Source organism: Anabas testudineus, chromosome 14 (assembly GCF_900324465.2).
Source record: "Anabas testudineus chromosome 14, fAnaTes1.2, whole genome shotgun sequence".
NCBI lineage: Eukaryota > Metazoa > Chordata > Actinopteri > Anabantiformes > Anabantidae > Anabas > Anabas testudineus.
Window position 1 is genome coordinate 3,601,460 of NC_046623.1, and position 17,381 is coordinate 3,618,840.

Consider the following 17,381-nt stretch of genomic DNA (forward strand, 5'->3'; position numbering starts at 1 on the left):
TGTAGTCGGTGCTGTTCATCAGGAGCGTAACGTGAGCCAGAGTGAATTAATACAGTCACCGGGGGGATTACAGCTCACCATGCTCTCTCTCTCTTCCTGAAACAAAAAGGAATTGCCACCGAGACAGGAGCAATTTAAATCGACAACACTGAGTAATGACTCAATTTGCTGCACAGTCTGAACACCACAAGCAAATGGCATTACTAAATCATTAGAGTGGATCTAGATCTCTAGTTAGAAATCAGTGGATAATGCAGCTGCTCTTAGAATCTATAAGGTATGCTGAAACTATCAAGAATATTCGAAATGTGTCTGCAGTTATATCAAATATGTATGCCATGATGTTAAAAGCTGGAAAATAATTTGTTTAATTAATTTGCACTGCTGTCTAGTTTGATCATTTAATTGTTTTAAATAGTTTTACCAGTCTCAATAGTGGCCAAAAATAAGTGGGGTGAATCTTCATGAGACAGCTGCAGACAGCTGTTGCAGGTTTAGCTCAGTCACATGACTAGATGTAGACCTTGCACCCTGTAACAGGTTTTTGCCAATGAAAATGCTGCTTTTCAATTCACCTTCATTCTTCAGTTTTTCAAGTCTTTTGTATTGAGTCTAGTACTTGTATACCTACACTTTCATATAACGTGTTTACATATGACGAGTATCTTTAATTCTGATTTTCTGATCAGCTTGTAATCTCATGTGGCCTTTTACACTCCCAAGAAGACATAAAGACATGGCTGTGGCTCAATAGGTAGAGCACTTGCCACTCATAGGATTGGTGGTTCGATTCCCAGCTGCCATGTCACATGCCAAAGTGTCCTTGGGCAAGATACTGAACCCCAAGTTATCGCCGGTGAGTCAGATCAGCTGCACAGCAGCTCTGCCATCAGTGAGCGAGTGTGTGTGTGAATGGGTGAATGAGATGCAGTGTAAAGCGCTTTGAGTACCAGTTAGGTAGAAAAGTGCTATATAAGTGCAGACCATTTACATAACTGTTTCTACCTCTACCTCCATCCTTTCACATTTCAAATCTGTATTTAATGTGTTGGATCTCCTGGTCACATTGATAATACAGACAAAAAAACTGTGCAGATTCTGCTTGAGGCAGGAAGAACACATATTTTTAGTATTATAGTAAATTGTAAAACTGGTGACAAAACTGAAACCATGATCCTCGGAGCAAATTTACAATGGTATTATACCACAGTAAGATGTTATAGATGATTATAGCAACAGAAATAGATTTGTACGAGGGTCAATTAATAAATAAGGTGAATTATTTGGTGTAAGGACTTTTAATACAGGTAGAAGCTTACTTTTTAATTTTGTTTTTTGTTTTCACTTCTTTTTCACATGGATTTAATTTCTTTTGCAGATTAAAAAAAACCTTGAGAGTTTTGGCGATTAACAAAGATGGCTGACCAAGAAGCATGCTCCAGGATTGAACAGCGGTCAGTTATCAAGTTTTTGGTTGCTGAAGGGTGCAAACCCGTTGAAATTCATAGGGGAATGTCAACTGTGTATGGTGCCACATGTTTCAGCCAGAAAAATGTCTACAAGTGGGCTAAATTGTTTAAAGAAGGATGGAGCAGTGTTGAGGATGAAGGCAGGCCTGGGAGGCCTACAGAAGTGAGGTCTCCTGAAGTGATCGAATCAGTCTAAGACCTCATTCAGCCTGACAGAAGGGTGACAGTGGATGACATTGTAAGGACGTTGAAGAGAAAAGTAAGCTTCTATCTGTATTAGAAGTCCTTATACCAAAAAATTCACCTTATTTATTGAATGACCCTCGTATGTACAGTGGCAAGAAATTGTGCCCAATCATAAAAACCTGACAGTGGAAAAAGTATGTGAACCCTTTGAATAATGACCTTAAAAAGGCTAACTGGAGTTAGGTGTTAGCATAACTTAGGAAAATTAGTTTGGAGGTGTGGATTAGAGCAACTTTGACTGACAAAAATCACTAACTTTTTGAGTTGGCTCCGCACAAGAAGAATTCACCCATGCTAGCACTATGAGGTTTTAATGGTTGTTCTCAATAAAGACATGAAAGGTCAGAATTTTTTTGTGTTATTATTTTAGGCACATTATATGTGTGCCAGCTATACATGACAAACGGCATACAAAGCACTGTACCTTAAGCAGTAGATGTGGCAGTGCTTGGCTAAAGGCAAACAAACAACAAAAAAAAAAAAAGCCTGCACCCTCTGCCCTCACTACTACAGCGATCTTGTCTAAATGCCATCTAAATCCTACAAGCCCAAAACAATTTGATTCGATTTGGCACATTATTAAGTCATGTATAATTAATGAGCTGCTAATTAAGGCTTTTATAATGGTTATTAACAGAATGTTTAATTCTAATTACATTAAATTGTTAGCATTAAAGAAACTCTTATATCTGAATTTCAATGAAAACTGATAAAGGATGAGATGAAAATACATTTAATGGAATATAAAAAAACACAGTGAATGGCAGCCTTACCTTGTCTTCTTGGTCACTCTCAGTATCACACTGCAAGAGACAGAAAAGCACAGCTGAAATTAGGACTGATATATCCAAGTCTTACATTTCACTCAGTGTCTGAATAGAATGAGATCACTAGCTGATATGAGCACTGGAATGTGAAACAAAGCAAATTTCTCATGAACAGCCATGTCCTTGTTAACACTGGAAACTGAGAAATTCAGATGGAGCTGGAATCTCAAAACACTGAATGCCACTAGAATTATAATTCGATTATATGTGTTTCTGCTTGAGGCTGGGGATGGAGAAATGACAAGACGAGGATGGAAACTTTGTAATGGAGTGTAGAAAAAGTGGCTAGATTTCATTTTTTCTTTCCAATTTCAATTTCAAGGTTCACTTAATTCTTTATCAACTAATTAGTGTGATGCCGGGTGACTGGCGGCCCTCAACGTTGTGCATATGGCTGAGGTAGAGAGAAGCACTGGAGTCGGTAATGAAGAAGGCACTGGGGGGGAATATGGGCAGGGGCTGGCACTGAGGTGTGTGTGTGTGTGTGTGTGTGTGTGTGTAAGTATCTGGACCGGGAGTGCGTGGAGAGGTTGGTGGGTGTCGATTAAAGTAGGAAAGGAATGAAGGAAGGCAGTGAAATGATTGACAGTGCAGGGAGGGAGAGACAGAAGGTCCTGCCATTTTTTTCCTTTTTTCTCCCATCCTTTTTGCTTCCATCTCTTGTTTTTTTGCTGATCTGGGGCTCTGCAGAGCTCAAAGGTAGCTGGCTAGGCTCGTGGCTGGTCTGTTTCTCAAGCTGGATGGTAAAAAGGGGCCTTGCGAGCTCAGCAGGGGCACAGCATCCAATTTACAGGCCTGTCCCACACGGCCCCAGGGGCCGCCTGCGGCACACTGCCATGATGGTCAGCTCCAACAGCTCATAAATTATGCAGAGGCAATAAACGCACTGGGCAAACACTCCTCAGACGTTCTCCTGCTCTCTACTTCTCTCTCTTCCTCCACCACCCACAACATTCCACCCCTATTTTAATACAGTGTGTAGAGAGTCAGCACCCTATAGGCTGCCAAGTTGACGAATAAATAAGGGTAATGAAAGATAAGTTCAGATTGTGATTACACGTGAATGTCTCTGTAATACAAAAAGCTACACACTGTGTGCATTTGTGCACATCTCTTCTTGCTTGTTAATAAATAGGCCCATCTACCATGTATCGCACTCTTGCGGCCGCCCACACAGCACTGACTAATGCTGAGGCAGACAAGATCTGATGAGCAGTATTAGCAGTCTCAACTGCTTCCATGTATCCAGACGTCTCAGAATGTACTGAACGCTAATGCAACCAAGTGGTCATTAGCAGCTTCTCTGCCTGTGCACACGATGTATGAGGGAACACAGGCAAGAGGTCTGAATAATTTCGAATAATTTTATGATCCATAAAAATACACACACACTCACACTCTACCAACCTATCTTTCTCCTTTTTCCTTGTTTTGCCCTCCCTCCTTTTCCCTTGCTTGCTTTGATTGCCAAGATAGAAGCCGGCTGGAATGACTTGCCCTTGCTTGTGAAGCAAATGGAACATGCTAATGGAACTCATCGTATTACCCGATGCAAAAGTGCCATAGCTCATTACTTTAAGATAAAAGGATATCATTGTAGACGGCAAGCAGAATTGACTTTCTCTGCTGCGACTTGATGATGATTTAATCAACTGCTCTCTTTCACTTCTCATCCCTTCGCCTGTCGCTTTCACAGGTGCCACTAAACGAAGCACTCACACGGCTAGTGGGGGAGAGAAAAGAAAAGAAATTGCTGTCATTACTCTTTTTCCCTAGGAATAGAGGTATGCAAATCTCTCAGAGTGACAAAGGGTAGAAAAAAGCGAAAACTTAATAAAATGGAAATACCTTTATAATGAGCAAAGTAAAAAAAATCCTGAGATCAGACCTGACAGGCAGAGGCAGGTGATCTGTTCATCCTTATGGTGCAGACACCAAACCTCCCTTGAACTTGCTGCTCAGGTACAAAGCAGAAAGTAACAAATAATAATATCCCTAAAAAGATAAAAACACATCTAAGGCATATAAACTAGTCAGAGCTGTCACTCACTGATGAGTGATCATAGTGAACTAATGCGATGCCTCATGCATAAAGCAAGTTGAGGCGGGGAAGAAGAATCCCTGCATGTCTGGAAATGTGTTACTCCTTGTATTTCTACTTACAGAGTCTTAGATTAGAATGGAAACAGAAAACTAGAAAGTCTTGAAGTTGGAAACATCTTGAAAGATAGGCAGACATTAATAACTGCGGTATGATTATGTTTTAGGAGGCAAGCAAGAGCACAAAAATGCAGTTATTGCTATGATTTTGGGTAATATGCTGCAGCTACTGCTTGGTGAGTATGTATAAACCTGCTGATATATGGTTAACTGTAATGTCAAAAACACTTTATACCAACCTTCTGAGACTGTTTAGTGAAAGACAGCTATATGTTAGAGACTAAGGGTTAGAGTTAGGGAAAATTAATATATTATTATATTATTATATATAGGGACAAGTGAAAAAAAACAGTATACAATAGTGATATTGATGTCAGAGGAGTTAGCTATATGACAGGCTGAGGTAGGATACGGGTCTGATTTAAAGCAGCAGTCATGTACAATAAGGAAACCATTAGTCCTGGGAGGGGGCTGACAAAGAAAAGCGATACTCAACCCAGGCCGACTGCTATTTACACAGGGCCAGCATTGTACTGTACAGCGAGACCCTAGTGTTTAGTTTAAGTAACACAGGAATGTCAAACATTAGCTTCAGTTCTAAGAGCTGTTGATGTTGGCCTGTATCCGGAGCACTTCTGATTGCCCCTCTGCTCTCACCCGGGCCTCTCTTTTGGCTGAGTGCTCCTACAAATTTCCCTATGCTCAGTCCAAGCATCAAGCCTTTTGTTTATATTGGTCTGAGAGCAAGAGTAAATTATTCTTGTCCTAAATCCTCTCCAGCTGAGAGTAATACTGGCCCAACAGAAGGGGACCATCAGCAGCCATGGGTCGAATGCTAAATGATGCAGCTATGCCATCGTCTGCAGAGGACCGGATCACCAAAGTGCTAGAGGTACCCACAGAAATATGTCAGTAATAAAGAGGCAACCACATCACACAAGAATGCGTGCAAGGGGATTATGGCATGTTCCCGATACCAATAAAATCTTCCCGGAAATCCAAAACTACTAGCAGATGTTAAGTTAATAAAGAAAACAATAACATGCATGAACAATGCCTGTAATTCTGAAGGCAGTGTGCTTAACAGACTTATCATAATTTATGATCTGCTTCTCTGGTGTTACAAGTTGTCTCAAATCTAATATTTTCAAAAATGACAACCTCTTACATTGGGATCTGTGATGGATGCATATTGTTGCCTCAGGTTATGCTGGTTGCTATCCATGACCACAAAATTAATTCTGGTAGGTATGGTGTATCTCTGTCAGCCTGAGCCAGGTTGTCCTGGAGGATGGCTGAAAGGGTTAAAGCCAAGGGAAAAAGCCAACCAGCCTGCATGCCTGAGAGTTGGATCGACAGCATGAAGGATGGCAGCCATTGCCAGGGTCAGCTGTGTCAATTTGATGTGCTGTCGTCAAGAGCTCCTCATTCCCTCCTCCTAACAGTTCCTTCCTGATATAGCCACACGTCCTGATGGTTTTCTGATGCAAACAGTCACATTGCAAAATGGTTTTCTACCCTCCCGCTGCATCCTCCTCCATCTGCTGCTGGGGCTTGGGTGCCGCCGACCGCCTGCCTGTCACAGCGTGCATGAAAATTAGCTGGGGAGGAGGTGCTCGCTTGTGCTAATTACATTTTAATCATTGGAAATGTGTTGGCAAATCAAGCCTTGATTGCTATCTTGGAGCCCAGTGCCCCTCTCTGCAGGTTGAGGGCTTGGAGGCTTTGTAAAACTAGAATGGGGCTGAGCCCAGACTAGCTGAGCTGGACACCTCACCCTAAGCAATAACTTGATATGGTGGCATGCTGGACCTACCGCTGGGTAGGGGCCACATTATCCATGGGTAATATTAGGAGACCAGGATGGTGAAATGGGGATGAGTGCCATGGTTATTCTCAAATCTCCAACTCACACCTCCTGTATCTGCCTCTCGTTCTCACCTACACATTACACAGTCTGCCAGTCCTGCCACTGTGAATTGAGGAACAACAAATAGAGCTGGGCAGGAGGAGACTGATGAGCTCAGGGTTTGCTACACAGCACCTGCTCTGGCACACAAAGTTGGAGCAGCAGATCTGTCACTATACGTTTGATATTAGGAGTCCTATAAAAAAAGAAATATTTTTAAAAAGAAGCTTTGTTCGCTACATACAATTTAGCCAAAAATTGAATCTTAAGGTAGGCAACATGAGCTTCTTCAGTAAATACTAGAAATCATACTCTGTGGAAATGGAGATGTGGTACAGTTCAATGAGCTGAACCAGGAACACCAGCATGATGGATGTGCTGAATTGCTTGCTTCATGCATTACTCTCACCCACAGTGACTTGGGATTTTAATGATGATATGTGCTGGATTCTAAGGTAGTGTTAGCCTCTGCTATTATACAGACTGACTCCCAAGCCTAAAAAGGGTACAAATACATACAGTGCATGACCGAATGTGGTTAAAGTGATTTCACACAACAGTAAAGATTAAATAAATGCTTTTCATAAAAAAAAGATAAGCGTAAAAGACAGTTTTGTAAATACACCTAAAAGAGAGTGGAAGGAAATTCAACATGACATGGCTGTCTGAAACAGATCATTAAAATAGAAAAGGTTTTGAGGAGATAACATTGAATATATAATTTTTTACAGCAGCTGCTTGATGTGCGACTGTCATATGAAAGTAAGCTATGAAAGAAAAAACCTTACAAATAATTCCTAAGAAAACAGCACAGCTTGTGTGTTTGAGACAGTCTATATAGTCGCATATGGCAAACGCCTCTTTAAGCACTCAAGAACGTTTCGTCAGGGAGGACCAGACCTCTATGTGGACTAATAAAACTAGGTCTGATCCACATGTGCAGCATTGGCCAAATGCAGCAGGCCAACATCTGAATGCAATTTCCCCTCAAATGTAAAACTTTATCCAGAAGATATTCTACTGCATCACAAATTCTGGATTCCAGTCAGTGGGACAGAGGAGCTAAATATGAGAGACAAATAACAACTTTATAGTGTATGACCTCTGGTTTCATTACTCTCAAGTAAATTCTTTTTATCTTTTATTTGACTGGACTCTGCCCAAGCTTACTGAAACCATCTCAGACAATTTTCTAAACCTCAGTTATATTACTTTGATATTATTATTGTTATTATTATTATTAATTACAAATAGTGAAATCTGTAAAAAGATTTACATTTTAATGGCACCACTAATGTCAACTTACAGAGTTAGCTCTGCAATGTCTACTCAGTGGTTTCGTGCTAGGGTGTGACCACAGAAGTAAAAGGAGCACTGTCTGAAATGCAGATACAGAGACATTCATAAGCTTGCTTGGTGTGAAAATATTTGTTTAGTATGTGTGAAAGTGCTGTATGTGGTACTTTTTTGCTTCAGTGTAAAAGACGGTAACTTAAATTGCAGATATGGCTACATCTCCAGCTCAGCAGTGATGCTTATTTCATACAAGCATAACCACTGAAGTGAAGCCTGGAGAAACCAGCTGTTGCTGCAGGGTAAACCTCTCTGTTGATCAGTCTCATCCACCAACCGAATCCAAACTCAGACCTGACAAGGACCAGGGTAGGAAGAAAGCAACAGAAACCTACAGCACAGTTTTCTTAAAAATCCATTTGTTCCAAGAATCATCTGAACGTGGTTCTCCCAGCTACAGGCAAGACTCTGGAGTGTCTGGAGGTGGGAAGCATTTATTGGTTATTTCACTGAAATGAGGGGAAAAAAAAGAAAAAAGACTGCAGCTGCAGCACACAAGTGTGAGCGCATACACAAACGCCTAAAATGCACACCTTGCCTTACCTCAACTCCGCACTCTGTTTTCATAAGCTAACAGGGGACTGAGGCACAAAGCAGATGCTGGATTAATCAAAGGATTTTGAGATAATGACATATTAAATTGTATTTCCTGTGTGGCTATAGTGACTCCCACGAGAAAAGTATACTTGGTGTGTATTACCCCGCATGTCAGACATTAGCAAAGGTGCGATTTGGCATATTCATTACAGCAATCTGGCCTCACACAAACAATTTTGATATTGATTGATAACACTGATACATATTGATTTAACTCAGAAACTAATCAATCAATTTAGTCAATACTGGCTATTGTCTTAAAGGGAAAAGAAACGATTCCTCCAGTCCTCCCTCACTCTACACCGACTTTTAGCTGAGGGGGGAGAGCAACATCAGGATTAGGTTCTGTGCCTCTAATCACTTAACTCCTCACACCTGATGGCACACTATTAACTTTGACTGTCTCCAGTGACCCTGCGGGTTGTTGCCCATCACATCAAGTTTTTATTAGGGAATTTTCCTCATCATTAGCCATGGCCTGGAAACGGGCCATTAATATTCATACTGGCAAACCAAAATGAGGTCCCACTGATTTTCCATCATCCAGACTATCTGTGCAGCTGCCACTGTTAACAGCCACCCCAGTGCTGCACATTCACTGCGTATCATTATGTGGCTCCATGAAGCTCCTTCTTGGGGTCCGCCATGATGAGGAGGTGAGCAAGGTTGGGGAAGAAGAGAGAGAGAGTTGAGGCTTGCAGCCAGCCGACACCCATACAGTATTTCCACAGATTGCTGCTCATGCTTAGGACAATCCAGCATGTTTCTTTCTTTGCTTCTCTGTTACCAAAGGAGAGAACTCACATCTCTGCTGACAGTGAGAGCAGGTGCTCAGGCTACACGCGGTGTGAACACAGGCCTGATAAGGTGCTTCATAGCAACAATGTTCCAGGCATCTCCAGCTGATAAGCCTCCTCCCTTTTCCCTACTCGCCTCAGCTGACACTAGCTGGACACGATGCAGGTCAATGTCAGCATGATGGTTGGGTGCAACAATTAAGTGGAAACATTTTGAGCAAAATAGACCTCCCCCTTTAGCTGCTGTCATGCCATGTCACAACAGAAGCACAGTCAATACCTAATGGTGATCTTCACCGAAGGAAACATAAATATACTGAATCAGTTATGTGAACTTTTGTGAGATTAATGAAAGGCTCCACCCTACACTCATTTGTAAATTACTGATAAAAAATTTACTTAGCTTCTTCTTTTTATATGGTAGGAGTTAAAATATTTAGTTAACCAGGTTTGAAAATTGTGTCATAATTTCATAAACAGATTGCATAGTCAACAACTTTCAGTTGAATGAGGACATAAGGTGAGACACATAAACAGATGCAGCCTCTTCAGTACTGTCTTCCAAATAATTAGAGCTGCTGTGACAAAAACACTTTGTTATTTTCCTACTATGATTTGCTAGCTGTCACAGTGTACATCTGAGTTGCCTCATTATACAGAAAGTACTCAAAGCCGACACTGCACACGCCTGTCAAGATTCTGTCTACCGCACATGCAAACAAGCAAAGATGAATAAACATTAGTTGTTGTTGAGGGCTGGTCTTTGAGCTGCCAGACTTACAAAGATCCCCTTTGTACAAAAAAAATATTTAATTTGAAAGACTGATGCAAGGCAAAATGAAATTAAAAGGAACCCAAGCTAACTGCTAAAACAAATTACTCACAGTGTGCTAAATTACATTTGCCCCTCGATCAGTGAGATCAAACGAGTCTAGCTTGACTCTCCTGCGCTAATGATTTCCTGCACTCACCTCCTTTTTCATCCCAGGGGTGTTAATAAACACTCAGTCTGGTTTTTTGTTTGTTTGTTTGGTTTATTTATACATTTCCCAGCTCTATGTCTCATCTCATTCCCTCCCTCGCTCGTTCACTTTGCCCACGCCGGCGGCAGGCTGGGTGAATTAGAGGGATCTCATGTAATCCCAGGGACAGCAGGCTCCTGAAAAACGTGCTCAATTAAAGCAGGATGAGCCCAGTGGGAGAGTCCCTGGTGGAGCATGGGGTGACTGACACAGCCCTTTGGTTGGGATTAATTAGCATGCTAAGTGGTAGAGCATGATAGCAGGCTGAAAGCCATGGACCAGCCATCTGACATCCACCACCTCCCACAATACCATTAGGTTTCTAACCAGTCTTGCCCCCTTCTGTCCCTCAAGGCTTGATTTAAACTCCATGGAGGTGTTGACTGAAACCAGAGCTGAGGGGCCTACAGCAGTTTGGGGCAGGCACCCATTTTATTACAATTTCCATATCTGAATCTAATCTTCTTCTGAGAAAAAATGCCTCAACTTTAGACAGTAAAGATGCTTTTGCAGGTTCCTCAATTCTACCTTTTATTAATTCCAGGTTTTGCCTATTGCTTTCCAATAGTAAACAGCCCGCCAACAGGCTGGAGCATACCAGATTATCACAGGATGACAGCTAGATTTGTGTCTTAACTCATGCTCAACTAAAAGATGGCTTCTGAATCCCCGAGTTGGCCAAAGATTAGTGCAATTAAAGGACTGCAGTTTTGAGGCTTTTAACTTGTGATGGCTGGACTTACTCCTTGAAACTATGAGCAGTATGCAAACATTAGGTTAAACTGTGAGTGGTGACAGGGTGCTTCTGGAGCTGTGCTCTAACAGAGTTAGAACTTATGTCAAACTGTATGATTATAATACCACAAAGATCCACAAAGCTCAGGACCCAAGCCTGTATGTTGAGACAGAGTGCCCCAGCACAATGAAAAGCTATCCAAAGATTATAATGTTCGGGACAACCACTGCAATGACAAACATAACAAAGCACCAACATCTGCTGAAATGATTCCTACCATGTAGCAACACTCACAAAAGTATTTGACTAAACAACAGGCTTTGCCAAGTATCTTTTTTTAAAATAACTAAATCTTTTTTTTCTGTTGCCAACACTTCAAGGTCAGTCCCTCCAACATCTATGCTTAGCAAATTGCTGGTTAGGGTAATGTGGAACTTGATCAAATAAGAACCAAGCTGACCACTATAATATAAACTGTGTTATCAGAGACAATAGAATAGATGCAGTCACCAAAATTCCAAAGAGTAAAAGCACAGTTTTGTCAGGAGTGAGTGAGTGAGGGTCAGCTGCCACGCGGTGAACCAGTGTTTTTCTAGGGCCTTGGTTACTGCTACCCTTGTGTTGTTATAGTGTCTCTGAATAAGTGATCATGCTCCAAAAAAAGCTGGCCTACCATCAGCTCTACTCAAGAGCTTTCAAGCTAACTCAGCACACAATATCCCACATAGTTTATGACAACCCTTCTCTGAGATTTCTTAAAACCAAACACACTCGGAAGGAGAAAGAAGAAGGAAGGGAGAGAGAAAAATCACTTGAGTGTTTTGTCAGCTGTAATTACTCTCCAATTATATGGTCAAAATATGGCATTACAGGGCACTTTGTTGTCCAGACAGCCTGGCTTTGATCAAGTTGTGGCAGAATGTGTTTCGCATTAGAGGCCCGCTATGATGTATGTTTCCTGTCACGAAAAGGATAACAGTAAGGTCAGCAGAGCAAGGACCCCCCTAACCCAACCTCCTACTCCCCCTTTGGGAGCAATAGCGGCCCTATGTCCATCTCTGGAGCACACTTTTCTCCATTTGAGCCACAGGGAGGAAAATAATAGTAAGAGAGGGATTAACAAGGAATTAAATATTTTTTAAAGAAGCACGTTCACTGTGTGAGATGGACATGCTGGTTTCAGTTTTACTCTAAAATGTATAATTAGTTTCAGTCTTAATGTAGCTAAGCTTTTTCAGCATTTCTTATTAAGTTCAGTTAAAAGATTGTATTTGGCCTTTTTGATTAAAAATAAACAATATTTTCTACCAGATGTACTGTAGCCATTTCTTCTTTTGTGTTAAATATAGGTAATTTACACTGTGGTCTTCTATTTTACTGGCACAGTATTACTTTTTACTTCAAGAAACTGCTACTATCCTCTGTAGCCATGAGAATTTACAAGATAATGATCATTAAATCAAAGCTCTGCAGCGCCACTAGTGGTCTCAATCCCTCAGGCTACAGGATATTTCTGGTATAGTTTCAGAGCAGTGTAAATGCAAGATATGTTAAACATGACATTATCTCTGTGGGCAATGTCATGGTTGAAATGAACCCTGTGGTTTGCTTCAATGGTGTGAAGTTGATGGACCATTCATCATTTTAACACACAGCCAAGGTCAGAGACTGTTGCCCTGGAGCAATACAGACAACATAATATATTAACACTGAGTTTCTAATGAACATTACAATGACTTTGAATGCGTACATTTTCTCTTGGGTTAGCAGTGAAACAACACACTTATCAAAGACACCCATGTGGGTAAAGAAAAACATTTCACCACACCATCTCAGAGCTGAGCAAAGCTTGCCAGACCTCTGCTGGTCATCTGCTGAGGGCCACTGAGAGCTCTTCCTGGGGGATATCAGTGCCATCCCAGGCCAGGAAAGGCATGTGCTCTCTCCAGGGCTCCCCCCAGGCTCCATGCTGGCCTATGCTGCAGACTCCACCATCTGTGCTGCCTCCCGTTGTTAAGTTGGCAAACGAGGCTGCACAAGCAGCCCTCCCCTGATTTGGGCGTTCGGCCCGGGGGTTGGAGACAGAGGAGGGTGGCTGTGGTACAGTGAGGGATGCTCCCTGGTGTTTCAAAGAGCCACTCCATAACACTTTCCTCATGAGCGCTCCTCCGGAGGGCTGCTGGAACGCCTCTGAGCCATCTGGGGAGAAGTGGAGCGTGGCAGGGAGCAGCTGGACGCTTACAGCTGCTATTTAAGCCCTGGCAGCAGAGCTCCATATCAGTCAGTCAGCAGGAAATACAGGGAGCACAGCAGAGCAGAACACAGCAGAGAACAGGCCACATTGCATTGTAAAATGCCCAAAAAACATCAGCGAATACAGAGAACCAAATAATAGCAACAGGCTGGATACAAAACACATTTTCTCTCCATTCCAGTGGTGGAATCAGGAGCAGAAATCAAAACCAGCCATAACTCTTACTTTGATTGATAATATAGTTATTTCCAAAGCTGTGATCATTTATAGAAGCTGGACAAATGTAGGTCCAGGTGAGTACATCACACTCACAATTGTCAGTCGTCTGCAGGGTCATTGGTTTGACTTCCGGTTGCTCCTGGCCACCTGTCCTTGGAGACACTGAAACCCCATAGTAGCACTGTAGTCATACTACAGTAATCTACTGTCTGGCCGCTGTCCAACTACAATGTCCCCAAATGGAACAATAAGGTATGTCAATATTATAATTAAAAGTAGAATTCATGACAAAACTGCTTTACTGGACTGCATCTTCAATTAAAGATGTGAAAAGTGGTTTGTGGAGCAGTGTACAAGAGATGTTATCTTAAGAGTGAACAGGGTCTAGTCAGATAAAGTGAGGTAGGTCACGTTACAGTCTGGAAATCCGCGTTGGCTTACACTGGCAACACTCTGAGTAGTTTATTAAAAGCAAACAGAGACTGGTGGAGCTTAATGACTGACAGACGTCCTTCAAACTTATACCACGTTTAATTTATGTCCACTCAAAGCAAAACTTATTTTTGCATCTGTAAGCACCATAACTATGTTACTTCAGGCCCTCTTAAGATTAAAATTAGAGGAAGCATGTTTTGATGAAGAAGTTGCGGATAACATTCAAATTATTGTGGTATGCTTAGAACTAATTCAGCTTTTTTTGTTGTTTTTTTTTAATTCTGCAGTATTTGTATTTTTTATGATATGTTTGATTTGTGTCTTATTTGGGGACATCAGGAAAAAGTTACTGAATGTGTGTTAAAACACATTCACTAACAGTTTAAACATCATTTTTAAAGTTTACTGGAGAAATTAGGCAATGTAAATGTAAATATTCTTACTTTTCAAGTTATATGTGAATATGTAAACATACTTTTCAATTCAAATTGAGAGTCACATTTAGTTTTGTACTATCTGCACAGTTAACAACTCAGAAAATGCTAACGCATAAAATATTGGGTATTCTGAGTAAAAGCCCATACATATTTGGAATAAATATTGTTTGCAATACCTAAACTTGTGGCAGCGTTGTTCACCACTTTGAAATGTGCCTGATAGCATCTAGTGAGACACAGGCAGAAAAATGTGTACTAACAATCAACACAAAAAGAACTGGATTCTCAGCAAATGTCGATTGGCCACTAGGGACTGCATAGGAGGTTTTCTTACAAAGCTGCACAAATCTTGATTCTTGTGTGGATCCCAGGAGTTCACCCCTCTATGTGAAGCTATGGGAAAAACTGCTTGTCAGGAGAACATTAATTAAAGTGTTAAAGGTAAAAGAAGTATTGAATTCCTCTCTTCTGCGACCCCCTCAACGACTAGCAAACCCCACTGCCCCCCCAAGGTAAAGTCTTGTACTAGCTCAGGCCCGGGAGCTAACTGGAAAAAAAGCCCCACTAAGACCAATTAAGGCCTTCACTAGGAGACTGAAAGGAAGACAAATGGAGGCAGAAGGCCCGATTACAAGAAACCTTTGTACAGATGTAAAGCAATTAGAGCGGTCTCAAGGGCCAGACAGTGCGGTACCTGTGAGTCATGGATCCTACAGCCAGTCGAAAGTCGGAACAATCCCTCTTTTCTGTTTAGGGCCCCAGTCAGCCTGTGTATTAGTGTCATATATCAGCCGATAGGCCTGGTATTGGTTTCTCCAGTGCAGGGAAGAGGCAGTACTCTGCCAGAGAGGACTACTCCACCCTCCATTATCCGTCTGTTGGGAGAACAGGGGCTCTATTATCCATTCAGACGGGGCCTTTTCGATAAAACAAGGGCAGATAGGAAGTGTGGAAGCTCTCAGGTGTCTCCTTCCACCAGGGAAGTTTGTCAGAGAGGTCATTCTGATAAAAGCTGGGGTAATTATACTGCACAGCACCACAGATTACCAGTCAGAGCACATTTAACCAGGACAACACTGTGACCTCTACATCACAATGGATCGGCAGCAAACTCACACTGACATAGCTTAAGTCAGAAGTCCAAATCCCTCTGAAGCAATGCATATGGTTTTAGGACGAGTTTACAATTCCTAATTAAGAAATAGGTTGCCATCACTTCACTTGAATTCACATTTGCCATTTGGTCACAACAAAGAGCAGTTAGAGTCAAAATGTACAGAGAGTAACAAAAAGATTGCTAATGGAAATTTATGCCCAGTGTTCCAATCTACAATTAACTAAAGCAAAAACCCTCCTTGTGTGCCGAGATTGATGATGATGAAATAATTTTGACAAATGGATGCCTTGTCTATAATGACCTTTTTTCCTTCCTTCAAGTCGAGGCTAACTGCAGTCCTTATTATTTATGGGTGGCTTTAAAAAGCAGATATAGGAGAATGAATGTGTGGCTGTCAGTGTGTGTAATGGTGCTAATAATGGTGTCCTGCGCACCACATAATGAACCCAACCCCCACAGAAATGCTATCTCCTTTCCTCTACCTCTCTTGTCGAGCAGTACATTGCTCAGGAATCTCCAGTTTTAAAATTCTCAGTCTGTGAGTGGCAGTGTGGTCCGTATAAAGGAGGTAGAGTCATGGCTAGTATAGACATCTTTGGGAAATGACTATTGCAGCTGTTTCAGCTATTTGTCTGCACCCTCATTTGCAGATACTTAACACTTAACATCAAACTAACACAAATAGATTTCCTGTCTGCTAAAACTGTTATATCTGTGTGATTTATAATGATTCAAAAGAGACTACTTTGTCTAATTTCACTATATTATAATACTAATGACATAAAAACAGCTCTGGGAAAACCTGGCCATCATTAAGTGCAAATCCCATAAATGTGACTACATACTGCATAATAAAATATATGTGTGATTGCTTGAAATTGTCAGTGCAGTAAATCTGCACAGCAGTGCCTAGCTTGATTTGGGAGCTAAAGAAAACCATTTGACTTCACAGTTCAAGCTTGATGAAGTCCCTAGATGCTGCTGGTTAAAGACTTAAACAGATGGCCAAATACTTGGCGCAAGAAAAGAGCTGCTCTGAAATTTCTTTGGCAAATCTACAGGCATACGGCAAAAGTTCATGCCAAACACTCAGTTTCACGAAAGCAAAAAAGAAAAAAAAAGCCTGTAAGTGAAAGCATATTAGGAAAGAAATAATAAGAGATAGAGGAATGAGAGGATGACAGAAAGATGATATTGTTTCGTCTATGCAGAAATAATTTATTGTGGGCCCATCAAGCTCTTCTCAGTCTTAAATAATCACTCACATTATAACATTGAGTGGCGGGGATAAACGTGTTTCCGCTTTAGATGTGAGTAGAACCAGACCATGAGCACCATGGGAGAATAAAACAGTCCTGACCAGAGCTGGACTCTCTATCTTTTTGTCTGGGCCCAAAAGCTGACGCGCAAGGACGTTTTGTAGTGAGGATACACAGTTAAGATCTGAAGAGATTGGTTCCAGGATTCGATGACAATAAAGACACAGATAGAAGACAACTAAAATCCACAAGGCAGAAAATCAGATCAAAAGCTAATGTCCTCTGAAACCCCACCCAGAATAACAGTTAGGGATCAGCTGTATGACCCTCAATTCACTTGTCAAATGTGCGTTGAAAACAAAGACAATGAGGAAAACTGGAAGGACTGAAAGCTCAGTAACCATGGGATGACAAAGGGTGATTGGCAGCAGACACAACAATAGGGGGAGGAATATCTCCCTCAAGGGCTTGACAGGCAGAGAGACATTATCAATCATTCTGCTACAGAAGGTGCTTCCAACTATGCAATCCTCAATCACTTGCT

At 41.5% G+C, this 17,381-nt stretch overlaps 1 protein-coding gene across 1 annotated transcript in view; it reads right to left on the reverse strand.

Annotated features, from left to right (window-relative positions):
- The window catches only part of auts2a (activator of transcription and developmental regulator AUTS2 a), a 271,187-nt gene that overhangs the window by 88,867 nt on the left and 164,939 nt on the right, over nt 1-17,381 (reverse strand). The window contains exon 5 of the mRNA XM_026371485.2: nt 2,489-2,518. Coding sequence (XP_026227270.1) covers nt 2,489-2,518 — 30 coding nt within the window. The remainder of the gene's footprint in view (nt 1-2,488; nt 2,519-17,381) is intronic.